At 47.5% G+C, this 13659-nt stretch overlaps 1 protein-coding gene across 1 annotated transcript; it reads right to left on the bottom strand.

Annotated features, from left to right (window-relative positions):
- Nucleotides 1-5815: 5815 nt before the first annotated feature.
- LOC144489537 (uncharacterized) lies at nucleotides 5816-11974 on the bottom strand. Its single transcript, XM_078207406.1, has 2 exons — nucleotides 11868-11974; nucleotides 5816-7604 (listed from the first exon to the last, which is right to left on the bottom strand). Exon 2 carries the CDS (start codon nucleotides 7256-7258, stop codon nucleotides 6500-6502), a length of 759 nt encoding a protein of 252 aa, XP_078063532.1. The 5' UTR covers nucleotides 7259-7604; nucleotides 11868-11974; the 3' UTR covers nucleotides 5816-6499.
- Between the last annotated feature and the right edge of the window lie 1685 nt (nucleotides 11975-13659).

Raw genomic sequence — 13659 nt, 5'->3', positions numbered from 1 at the left:
GCACTCAGTATCTCCACGAATAGAGCTCAACTTGTAAACACAAGATGGTTCTTGAAACAGACCTTTAACTCTTTAAGCAGCATTACCTCATCTCCAATACATACATAGAATCATAGAGTGCAGAAGAGGCCCTTCGGCCCATCGAGTCTGCACCAATACACGAGAAACACCTGAACACCCATCTAATCACATCTACCAGCACTTGGCCCATAGCCAGCAATGTATATTAAGATCGCTGACACTTAGAGATGCTTTCACTGTGAAGTCATCAATTAATCCCGTCTTGTTGTATAATACCAGTGCGAGTGAAGCCTGCTTTCAAACGTACTCTTCCCAGAAACTATCCCCAAAACATTCTATGAACTCCTCATCTACATGACCTTTGTTCATCTGCCTTTCCCAGTTTATCAGTAGATTAAAATCCCTCTTGATTATTGCTGTATCTTTACCACAAGCTCCCATTACCTTTTCCTTTGTACTCTGTCCTACCGTGTCGTTACAATTAGAAAGCCTGTGCATCACTCCCACAAGTGAATTTTGCCTTTACCATTTCCCCATCTCAAACCAAACCACTCCATCATTCTGGTTCCTGACCTTAGGTATCCCTCTCTAATGTGCTAATACTGCCAATAATCAACAGAGACACCCTTCCACCGTTTCCCAGACTCCTGTCCCTCCTAAATGTCACAGACACATATTTAGCTCACCACTGACTTCTCAGGGGCAATTAGTGGTGGGCAATAAATGCTGGGTGAGCCAATGACACCTACATCCCATGAATGAATAGAAACAAATTCAGGCCCCACTCTATGTCTCTCTAATGGTTATCAACTGATAATTCTTTCCTTATATTTGTGCTGCTGTCAGTTCATCAGTTGTGTTTCAAAAGCTACGTGTGTTTAGATGCAGAGCCTTTAGTTTTGTCCCTTTAATATTTTTGTAGCGTCTAACCACATCTACTGATGTAATCTATAATTTGCTCTTTCATTATCTTCCTGTCACAGTCTGTTTATCATTTCCCAAATTCTTACCTTTCTCTCATTCCTTACTCTTTCGTTTGCCAGATCTTCCAAAACATCAGAAAAGAACCAACAATGGAACAGTCGGTAACAGGACATCAATCAGTCTCCTCTTACCCTCGAGAAATCAAGGGCGCAAACGTGTGATTGACACAAAGTTGATATAATCTATATCCAGAATCTTAAACTCCAGTGCAGTTACAAGGATTATTAACTTCAACCGAAACAAACTCTAACTGTCAGAATGAGCATGGTTCAGTCTTGTGATTAACAGCAGCAATAACAGCAGAAACCAACTCCTGTAATCATTTGTGAACTCGTTGGTGTTTCTGCAGGGTGTTCGCACGGGTGAATCCTTTCCCACACACTGAGCAGATGGATAATGTCTCCCTGGTGTGACTGTGCTGGTATTTCAGCCGGAGGGAATGCTGAGTGAATCGCTTCCCACACACACAGCAGATAAATGGTCTCTCTCCAGTGTGAACTCGCTGGTGAATCAGCAGATCCATTTTGCCTTTGAAGCTCTTCTCACAGTCTGAACATTTAAAAGGTCTCGTGTCAGAGTGAACACGTTGGTGTGAAGTGAGTTGGGCAGACTGGGTGAATCCCTTCCCACACTCGGAGCAGGTGAATGGTCTCACACCAGTGTGAATGCACTTGTGTCTCAGCAAGGTGGATGACTGAGTGAATCCCTTCCCACACACAGAGCAGGTGAATGGTCTCTCCCCAGTGTGAACTCGCTGGTGATCCAACATTTTGCATAACTGAGCGAATGCCGTCCCGCACTCAGGACAGGTGAATGGTTTCTCTCCAGTGTGAACTCGCCGGTGTTTCAGAAGGTGGGATAACTGAGTGAATCTCTTCCCACACTCAGTGCACATGAATGGTTTCTCTCCAGTGTGAATTCGCCGGTGTGCCTGCAGGCTGGATAACTGAGTGACTCCCTTCCTGCACTCAGCACAGGCGAACCATCTCTCCCCAGTGTGAACTCGATGGTGTGTCAAAAGATAGTATTTGGTTTTAAAACTCTTCTCACAGTCAGAACATTTAAAAAGTCTCATGTCAGTGTGAACAAGTTGGTGTGCAGTGAGGTGGGTTAGTCGAGTGAATCCTTTCCCACATTCAGAACAAGTGAACGGCCTCTCCCCAGTGTGACTGCGTTGATGAGTTTCCAGTTCAGAAGGGTAACTGGATCCCTTTCCACAGTCCCCACATTTCAACTGTTTCTCCATGGTGCAGGTGTCCTTGTGTCTCTCCAGGTTGGATAATCAGTTGAAGCCTCATCCACACACAGAACACGTGTATGGGTTCTCCTCGCTGCGAATGATGTGATGTTTTTTCAGGCTGTGTAAGTGGTTAAACCTCTTTCCACAGTCAGTTCACTGGAACACTCTCACTCGGGTGTGTGTGTGTCTCGGTACTTTTCCAGTCACACTGATGTTTGAAATCTTTTCCAACAGACAGAACAAACATCTCTCCTTCCACATTCAAATTCAAGTCCTGATGAATTAAATGACTGCAAAATCAGCCGATAATTTCCTGTCTGCAAATCCTTTCCTTCTAATCCCCAGTAAAATATCTACAGTCACCCGTGATCTAACTGGTGTCTCAGATTTCACAGTAACTCCATTGCAATGTTAATGTAATCCTTACTTGTGACTAATAGATAAACTTTAAATTTTAAACATGAGATGACTGAGTACACCCTTTCCCATGTACAGGGCACGTGAATGGTCCCTCACCATTAAGAACTCACTGGTTAATGAATGAATCTTTTCCCACACATAGGGCAAGTGAATGGCTTCACTCCAGCATGAGTGCACTGGTGTTCCTGCAGAATATTGTTGCTTTCAAAGCTATTCTCATAGTTACAAAATTTAAAGATCTCACATCAGTGTGACTCCGCTGGTGTCTACAGATTGGATAAATGAGAAAATCCCATCCCACACATGGTGCAGGTGAACAGTCTTTCCCCAGTGTGAGTGCGTCGATGAATTTCCACACAATTCCCACAGTCCCTGCACTGGAACACTGTGTGTGTGTGAGTGTGTGTGGTGGTGGTGGTGGTGGTGAGGGGGGGGGGGGGGGGGGGGGAAGAGAGCTTGGTGCTTTTCCAGTTACACTGATGTTTGATTTTTTTCCCCCACAGACAGAACACACAAACATTTCTCCTCCCACATTCAGAAGCCGATGGTATTCAGATCCTGATGAATTGAGTCATTGTCACATCTTGAAGTGATGCTTGATTTGAGTTTCCTGTCTGTCGATCCTCTACTTGTAACCCTGTAAATCCAGTTCATACAGGTCAGTCCAATTCAGAACAGATAATTCTAGTTTCTGGGGAATACTTATTTCTCTCTTGTTTCCCAAAGCTGCAAATTCCAATTCCACGCACTTTCCCTCAACTCATCACAATGGCTTCACAATTACCAATACTGAGACTCGCATTGAATTCCAGATTATTAACTGAATTTAAATTCCACCAGCTATCCTGGTATGTTTTTAACCATTATCCCTGGAACATTATTCTGGTCCTCTGGATCACTGGTGTACTGCACCCCAATGGAGAATAGGAATGACCCAGAGCTGAATGGTTCCACTCAAGGGTCCGTAATATCCAGGTTCTGCTTGATCAAGTGACTCTCTCAGATCTTGATGTCTTGTTAGATTTCAGTTTTCTGTGTGTAAATCCTCCCCTTTGAACTCCCTGTAAAAGGAAGTTCCAAAATCCATCAGTGTGAGTGCAGGATAGAAATTCCCCCCATTCTCTCCTCCTGCTCCAGGGTCAGTAAAGTGAGTTAAAGATGATTCTCATTCACAAACCCATTGCTGCATTTCCTTCCTGAAGCCACATTTGTCCACTGGGTCCTGGCCCCGGGAGGAAGCGCTGCAGCTGCCGTTGTGTTGGGTGTTGAGGCGGTGCCGCTAGTTCCTTATTGGGGGGTGTTGAAGCCTCCACTGGATGTGTGGAGCCTCCCCTCCCACCCACCGCATGCCTCCGCTTATCCGCCTCCTTCCCGCCTGACGATCAGACAAACAAGCGCCTGTCCCTGGGACATGAACCGCACTGCGCATGCTCAGCGTCACAATGCCCGGGGACTGATTGACGGCAGCTCCAGACCAATAGGGAAAGAGGGCGGGGCTGGAGGACCGAGCGGGAGCGGCTGGTCCTCCAACCAATCGGAGTGAATGAAGGGCGGGATCTTAAGCATGCGCAGTAGCGCAGTAATGGCGACGGACGGACGGTTTTTCATCGAATCCACAAACGGTAAAAGGAAAATTGCGGAACGTTGGAACAGTGGATCTGGTGGGTGGGTGAAGAGCTTTGTAAACATGTTGTTCAGGCCCAACCCCAAAAAAGGATTTTATGTTTCGCGCCGAGAGGGGCTGCAAAGTCCAGTATTCGGCTCGGGTTAACGACCGCCATCTTTATTGGGGGCAATGAGCAGCAGGGCTCATGCCGTCCGCCATCTTTGTAAGGGGCAAAGGTGTCAATGAGTGGGAGGAGCTTGTTCCCCATTGTTCAGAATGGAGCCAACTTGTCCATCAAACCTCTGACCCGGGTAATCTGACCCTGTTTTACACAGAGCCAGATGTTTAATTGATCAGGCAAAGTGGCAACATAACAAGGAAAGGTTGCAAATCCTGCTCTCCGGATCCCATAACCTATAACACCCTGACACTGAAGGGCAATTTATCACGGCCAATCAACCTAACCCGCATCTTTGGAGTGTGGAAGGAAACCGGAGCACTTGGACGAAACCCACGCAGGCACGGGGAGAATGTGCAAACTCCACACAAACAGTGACACAAGCCAGGAGTCAAATCCAGGTCCCTGATGCTGTGAGGCAGCAGTGCTAACCACTGTGTCACGGTGATACCCCTCCTTTTTGTGGCTATTATTCAAATTATGTAAGGCCTGTGCCACTCTTTGAGTGTGTGGTCACTGGTCAGAAGCTTGATTTGTTGTTTCAATAGCCCATTCATGTGTTCAATCAGGCCAGGTTCGGGGATGTGCAATACCCAATGTATTCCATTCATTGACTCCTATGTGATACAAATGTCATCCCAAATTGATTTTTACACGGTGAGACCTTATTCCTTCGCACCTTATCACATTATTATTCTTGATCACTCGAGCTCTGATTTTTCACTGGCCATGCTTGGGTAGGATTATAACCATTCATTAAAATCTATTCTCAGAGGTCTGGTTTTCAGTCCAGTGCTATTTGGAGTATACCGTCACTTCAGTGACTATCAGGTCACAAGTCCCTCACAGTTCTCATCACAAATTTGTGATAAAACAATTTAAACAATGCCTGAAAATGCTTCTTAACTTCTTAACCAACGACCTATCACTGTTTGTTGATTGGTCAGACCCCTCTTTGTGGATTCAGGTATCTCGGACACTGAACACCAGCCGGTCCTGGAATAAGTTTAATTCTCACTCATTCTGAGTAAATATTCTCCCCAGATCCTCTGTCAGGACCCTGCTAAGCAGCTTTAATGGTCCGTGATTGCAGAAACTGAGCAGTCACAGGAATGTGGTCAAGATAGTCCAGTCCCATAATGCCTCACATTCAATCTGCTGTCCTTCAATTATAACAGAATATGTGGCTGTATGTAGCTGCCTCGGCCGTGGTCAACCCCAACACTGCCTTCCTGAACTGCTGCAATGCCTGAGATGTGAGTACACCCACAGTGCTGTTAGGGAGGGATTTCCAGCTACACATTCCACACTTTCACTAGAATGTAAGTGGGTTCCCAGGTGATATATTTCATTAACTGCACCCAAGGTGAGTTATTCCAATTCCTTTATTGTCCAGGACAATATATTCACAATATCTTTAAAACAGAAATTAAACATTCCCATTTGATTTCAGGTATTAACATATTCTGTTAGTTTGTTCTTTATTGTCGATGTCAGGCTGGGGTTGTTCCCCATGGAGGAAAGGAGGTTGAGGGGAGATTTGATAGAGGTGGACAAGATTCTGACAGGGTTAGATAAGGTGGACAAAGAAAAGCTGTTCCCATTAGCTGATGGGACAAGGACGAGGGGGACACAGATTTATGGTTTTGGGTCAGAGATGCAGGGGGGGATGTGAGGAAGAATATTTTGATGCAGCGAATGGTAATGACCTGGAACTCGTCTGCCTACGAGGGTGGAGGAAGTGGAGACAATAAACAATTACAAAGGAAATTGGATGGGCATTTGGGAGGTTTCAAACAGAAATGCTGACTAAATATCTCTGAACTTCCTCACACCCTGTCACTCTGTGATCCTTGTGAAATCTGAAACCAGGTATTCGCAACAAGGCTCAAAGAGCATCAGCCCACTGGGGGCAAAGTTATGAGACCGGCCAGTCCAGCAGAAAGAAACCCTCCGACCCTCCCCATTGACCAACTGTGAGAATGAACAAAATACAGTCCTGGATGTAATTGAGAGCAGAAACAATAACAGCAGAATCCAACACCTGGAATCACTCGTGAATTCGCTGGTGTCTCAACAGCTGGGATGAAAGACTGAATCTCTTCTCACACACAGAGCAGCTGAACGGCCTCTCCCCAGTGTGAATTCCCTGATGTGTCTGCAGGCTGGATAACCGAGAGAATCCCTTTCCACACACAGAGCAAGTGAACGGTTTCTCCCCAGTGTGAACTCGTTGGTGTCTCTGCTGGCTGGATGAATCACTGAACCGCTTCCCACACTGAGAGCAGGTGAACGGCCTCTCCCCAGTGTGAACTCGCTGGTGTGTCTGCAGGTGGGATAATCGACTGAATCCCTTCCCACACTGAGAGCAAGTGAACGGCCTCTCCCCAGTGTGAACTCGCTGGTGTGTCCGCAGGCAGAATAACCGAGAGAATCCCTTCCCACACTGAGAGCAAGTGAACAGCCTCTCCCCAGTGTGAACTCGCTCGTGTGTCCGCAGGCTGGATAGCTGAGTGAATCCCTCCCCACACTGAGAGCAGGTGAATGGCCTCTCTCCAGTGTGAACTCGCTCGTGTGTCCGCAGGCTGGATAGCTGAGTGAATCCCTCCCCACACTGAGAGCAGGTGAATGGCCTCTCTCCAGTGTGAACTCGCTGGTGTTTCTGCAGGATGGATAATAGAGTGAATCCCTTCCCACACTGAGAGCAGGTGAATGGCCTCTCCCCAGTGTGGCTGCGCCGATGAGCTTCCAGCAGAGATGGGACTTTGTATCTCTTCCCACAGTCCGCACATTTCCATGGTTTCTCCATGGTGCACGTGTCCTTGCCTCTCTCTTGGGTGGACAATCAGTTGAAGCCTTGTCCACACACAGAACACGACTACGGTCGCTCCCTGCTGTGAATGGTGTGATATTTATTCAGGCTGTGTAACTGGTTAAAGCTCTTTAGTCAGTGCATTGGAACACTCTCACTCGAGTGTGGCAGTGTGTTGGTGTTTTTCACACTGATGTTTGAAATTTTTTCAAATTGACAGACTGGACAAACATTTCTCCTTCTGGATTCAAAGTCCGATGATATTCAGCTCCCAAGGAATATGACTCTGTCAGATCTAGACGTGACGTTTGAGATTTCAGCCTGTGATTCCTCTTTCAATGTCCTGTAAAACGAGTTTACAAAAGTCATCAGTGTCAGGACAGGATAGAAATTCAGAACAGACAATTTTAGTTTCGATGGAACATTCTTTCCTCTCTCATTCCTCAAAAGCTATAAATCTCCATCCCACACACTCTCCCTCCATTCTCAATCTGCTGTATCTAATATTCACCCTCCCAATTCTCCTGAAGGTGCTGATTGAGGCTGATTGACAGATCCATGCTCACTGCTTCCTGTCCACCACACACAAATCATAAGAAACAGGAGCTGCAGTTGGCCATTCAGCCCATCGATTGAGAATTAGCTGATCTACCTCAGCACTATTTCTCGCACTATCCCCCAGGTTGCTCAATGCCTCAAAAGTTATCAATCTCTCTCTTGAAAATACTTGATGGCTGAGGCTCCACAGTCCTCTGGAGTGCAGAATTCAAACATTTCACCACATCCTTGAGTGAGGAAATCCCTTCTCATCTTAACTTTCACTCAATTTTCCCACCTGTTCTCCATAATGCTTGACTCCTTTATCAATGTAAAATCTGTCTAACTCATCCTCGAATATATTCAATAACCCTCAGCTTCCACTGATCCCTGTGGAAGACAAATCCAAAGACCAATGACTCTAATAAGCACGAGATGAATGACTGAAAATATATAATTGACATGATTGACAGATCCATGCTCACTGCTTCTTTTCCTGGACAGTAAGAAGTCTCATAACACCAGGTTAAAATCCAACAGGTTTATTTGGTCGCAAACGCCACGAGCTTTCGGAGCGCTGCTCCTTCATCAGGTGAGTGAGGCACAAAGGTGAGTGGGAGTTGTGTTCACAAACAGGGCACAGAGACACAAACTCAATTTACAAGATAATGGTTGGAATGCGAGTCTTTACAGGTAATCAAGTCTTAAAGGAACAGACAATGTGAGTGGAGAGAGGGTGAAGCACAGGTTAAAGAGATGTGTATTGTCTCCAGCCAGGACAGTTAGTGAGATTTTGCAAGCCCAGGCAAGTTGTGGGGGTTCATGTAAATATTTATTTTGTAAATTGAGTTTGTGTCTATATATGCCCTGTTTGTGAACACAACTTCCACTCACCTGACGAAGGAGCAGCGCTTCGAAAGCTAGTGGTGTTTGCTACCAAATAAACTTGTAGGACTTTAACCTGGTGTTGTGAGACTTCTTACTGTGTTTACCCCAGTCCAACGCTGGCATCTCCACATCATCCTTTCCTGGACACAGAGAGCTGAAAATCTTCCATCTCACAGCCACGTGAAAGTTTTACATTTGGACATAAATGAGCAGCCTGATGATGTGTGTAATACACTGCATGACCTGGTTACAGATTCATGAAGAATGTGAGGAGAACTTTTATTTAGGCAGCGAGTGGTGAACTGGAAGTTATAAATTGAATCCCAGAATGAGAAAAGAAATGGAAAGGGGGATAAAAGAAAGTGTTTTACTCACAGATGTTGGCCTCTTTTAAGGGCAAACCAAACAAACAAACTCAAGTTAAATCAGGACAAAGTAAAAGGGGCAGCTCCCCAAAAGGAGGGGGGGAACAGCCCGAACAAAAATCAAAGTACAAAGGAAACTTAAAAACATCAAATCATAATGTGATTATCAGGGTCAATAACGCACCCCAACCCTTGCGGTGCCCAATGGGCACGGAAGGCGTCAACCGCGCCCGTGGACACCGCATGCTTCCTCTCCAGGGACACCCGGCCGCGAACGTAGCCGCGGTAGAGGGGAAGACAGTCAGGATGGACGGCCCCCTCGATCGCCCGCTGCCTGGACCGGTAAATGGCGCGTTTTGCCAGGCCCAGGAGCAGGTTCACGAGGAGGTCGCCATCCCGACCATCCCCTCTCCGCACCGGGTGTCCGTATATCAGGAGCGTGGGACTGAAGTGCAAACAAAACATCAATAAAAGGTTCTTTAAGAAAACAAAAAGGGAGTGCAGCCTAAGACACAAAATATAGACATGATCCAAGGACTCCACAAGGCCACAGAAAGGGCAGTCTTCGGAGCCCGTGAACCAGTGAATCCTACGGTTGTGCGGAACTATGGGCGGCACGGTAGCACAGTGGTTAGCACTGCTGCTTCACAGCTCCAGGGTCCCGGGTTCGATTCCCGGCTCGGGTCACTGTCTGTGTGGAGTTTGCACATTCTCCTCGTGTCTGCGTGGGTTTCCTCCGGGTGCTCCGGTTTCTTCCCACAGTCCAAAGATGTGCGGGTTAGGTTGATTGGCCAGGTTAAAAAAATTGCCCCTTAGAGTCCTGGGATTAGCGGGTAAAATATGTGGGGGTCGGGCCTGGGTGGGATTGTGGTCAGTGCAGACTCGATGGGCCGAATGGCCTCCTTCTGCACTGTAGGATTTCTATGATTTCTATGAACTGCTGCATGCATCACCCTCCACCCCAGGTCCCCATCGTAACTGGGGGAGATCCCTCCGTAGAGGGACCTCCAGCGGGGACCTCCGCCGCCCGGCGGCAACAAGGCCCGCCAAGGTGTATCCAGGCGACAGGCGAGGAGGCGGTAGTGGAAGGTGTGCAGCAGCAGCCCGCACAGGAAACGCCTCCGCGTGGTAGAAAAAGGCACGGAGGACATTTCCGCGAGGCGGCTCAGGCTGTGGGGCACCTCACCCAGGGGAGGGGGCTGAGGTTTTGGGCCAATGTGGAATTCCGTCTGAACAGGGGAACGCTCGGGCGGGATCCCACCGCACGCCTGCGCCGTCTCAAGTTTGCGTGCAGTTTCGGGGCCGAGCACGACCGTCCTAAGGTCTAGGATGGCTTTGGCCGCGCGCCGGACGGTCGTCCCCGCGCGCTCAGCCAGCACGCGGGGACTCATCCAGCCCGCTCCTCCGCCATCGAGCACATCCCCGATTCTGGTCACCCTGGCGTCCACAGCCCTCCTCTCCGCCAGCCACCTGAAGTTATACGGCTGGAGGAGCGGATTCCTGAGCAGCGGCTCTCGCACGAGAGCCGCTACTCCTGACGGGGGGGAGCTGCGTCACGAGGCGACTGTGTTCCAGACAGTGAGGAGGTCCTGGTAAAAGATGGGCAACTCCTGCAGGGCGGTCGAAGCATGCCCCAATTCGATATGCAGGAGCTGCACGTCATAATTGAGGCCGTGCCACTGGCGGAAGAAATATGTCGCCATGGCACACCATTGTGGAGGGGGCTCAACGTAAAGGTACCTCAGCAGAGCCTGGAGGCGGAAGGTCGCTATCTGAGTGCGGAGGCACACCAGACCTTGTCCGCCCTCCTCAAGCGGGAGATGCAGAACCGCAGCAGGGACCCAGTGCAGTCGATTGTCCCAGAAGAACCGCAGGAGGGTACTCTGGATATCGGCGACAAAGCCAGGGGGAGGGGTCAAAGGGACCAGCCGGTACCACAGCATGGAGGCGAGCAGCTGGTTTATGACGCAAACCCGCCCCTGTGAATGGTCACAAACACTCACCTCTGAAACAATTTAACTGATTTTAATATTAAAATCTCCTGCTGGAGCCTGCAGCTGGAAAGATATCAGAAGCATTGGCATCAGAGAAAAATCTCCCAGTTGAGGAAATCCCCGGGGAGTGGGGGTGATGTCACTGTGCAATTGTAAGTAATTGTAAGAATACCTGGGTCTGTGCAAACCAGTGATCACCACACATTATGGAGGATGTGAGGCTCCTTGACAGGGTGCAGAGGAGATTTATCAAAATGGTTCCAGAGATGAGGAATTATAGTTACAATGTTAGGCTGGATAACTTGGGGTTGTTCTCCTTGGAGCAGAGTAGATTGATAGAGGTGTACAAGAGTACATGGAGGTGTCAAAATTTACATGCTCTGTTTACACGTGTACAAGCTCTGACTATGGGTCATCCAGACTCGAAACGTTGGTTCTATTCTCTCTCCACAGATGCTGTCAGATCTGCTGAGATTTTCCAGCATTTACTGTTTTTATTTCCCTTTCTTTTTCCTTCTCTGTCACCGCTCTGCCTCATCAATAAGACATTGGGACTCAAAGGGTTGATGCAGTTTGATGGACAAGTTGTCTCCATTCTGAACACTGGGGAACAAGCGCCTCCCACTGATTGACAATATTGCCCTCGACAAACATGGCGGCCGCACGTGCGCACTGCTGCATATTGCCCCCAATAAAGATGGCGAACGTTAACCCGGGACGAACATGAGGAGCTACAGCCCCGCTCGGTCCAAACTGGGTCCGGGAAGCTCTCTTCCGCGGTTTGCGCCTTACACAACATGGTTACGCAGCGTTTTCACCCACCTGGGCGATCCATTGCTCTCTCCGTACCGCCAATCACCTCGAACAGATTTCCGAGCCGAAAACATCCGCTTTCCATCGCCATTACTCACACTGCGCGTGCTCGAGTCAAAGCTGGCCCCGCCCCTCTTTGGCTCCTATTGGTTGGAGGACCGACTACTCCAGATGGGTCATCCAGCCCCGCCCCCTCTTCCCATTGGTCCGCGCTGCCGTCAATCAGCCAGACATTGTGACGGTAACTTGCTGTTTGTCCAATAATCACAGTGACAGAGTCTGAGTGTAACAATGACACACACAGACTCCAATACAATCAGAGTGGGGATGGAGCACAGAGACAACACAGCAAAGCACTGACTTACTCTGAGTGTAACAATGACACACACAGGCTCCAATACAATCAGAGTGGGGATGGAGCACAGAGACAACACAGCAAAGCACTGACTTACTCTGAGTGTAACAATGACACACACAGGCTCCAATACAATCAGAGTGGGGATGGAGCACAGAGACAACACAGCAAAGCACTGACTTACTCTGAGTGTAACAATGACACACACAGGCTCCAATACAATCAGAGTGGGGATGGAGCACAGAGACAACACAGCAAAGCACTGACTTACTCTGAGTGTAACAAATACAATGTTTGTTCAAATAATAAGAGTCACGTTGCAGTATGTTAGTGAACACAGCATTTGATCCAATGTAATGGTAATACAGTCAGTATCTAGTGCACCATAACCAAAGTTTAGGCTTTATTTGATGGTGTGAGTGAGTCGTGGTCTATTGATATAATGTATTTAGATTCCAGTGTGTGTTACTCTGCCACTGTCAGTATCAGACAATAACCTGTCTGTTATTCCAATTCTGCTGTATTTTACAACTGCAGCTCCTGGGGCTGATTGGAATCTAGTATAATAACAATCACAAAGGTCGGTTCCAGTGTCTCTGAGGTCATTTTAACTGCAGGTAATCTGGCATTAAGGGAGACGACACCCAACAAACATTCGATTATGATAGGAGGACAAGCTGTAAAGGAGCAATGATATTTTAAGGTGTCTATGTCAGTGTGTCATTGGGAGGTGAGTGATAAAATAGAAGTGGAAACATCACGACAGAGACGTGTGACTGACTCGGCCGGACTGAGAGCTGTTATACTCGAGGCGAGAATAATGAGGACATGGGGAACTCCAGGGATTTCTGATATCTGAGGTGTATCTGTTCGAGGAACTGAAAATAATCAGTTCCTTCTGATGGCTATCTGCAGTTCTCAAGTTACACACAGGAAACAGATCGGACAGCTCATCAAACCCAATGTTTAAATCTTCTGTTTGAGATACATTGTGACTGAAAAGATCAAATATTAAAACCTCAGGAGAGAAACATTCAGAATGTCACCAAGATGAGTGAACTGTCCAATTAATCCCATTCACCATAACTCTGCCAATTTACCTTCTGCAAGTATTTATCCAATTCCCTTTGAAAGTTACTATTAAACCTGCTTCTGGCACCTGTCAGTTTGTGCATTCCAGATCATATCAAGTTATTGTGTAAAAAATTCTCCACATCACCCCCTCCAGTTCCGTTGTCAATTATATTAAATCTCTGTATCCTCTGCTTACAGACCCTCCTGCACCGAGGAAATCGATTCTCTCCATCGACAGACCCTCGTGCTCCTGGGAGATAATTCCTCTCCATTGACACTATCATAAATCATTTGTCATTTTAAACATCTCTATTAAATCGCCCCATCACATTCCCCAATCTAAGATGGATAACCCATGTTTTTCCTGCCCTG

The sequence above is a fragment of the Mustelus asterias genome, unplaced genomic scaffold, assembly GCF_964213995.1.
Source record: "Mustelus asterias unplaced genomic scaffold, sMusAst1.hap1.1 HAP1_SCAFFOLD_2295, whole genome shotgun sequence".
NCBI lineage: Eukaryota > Metazoa > Chordata > Chondrichthyes > Carcharhiniformes > Triakidae > Mustelus > Mustelus asterias.
The sequence above is the reverse complement of the archived record's forward strand: the minus strand, read 5'-3'. Positions and strand labels throughout refer to the sequence as shown.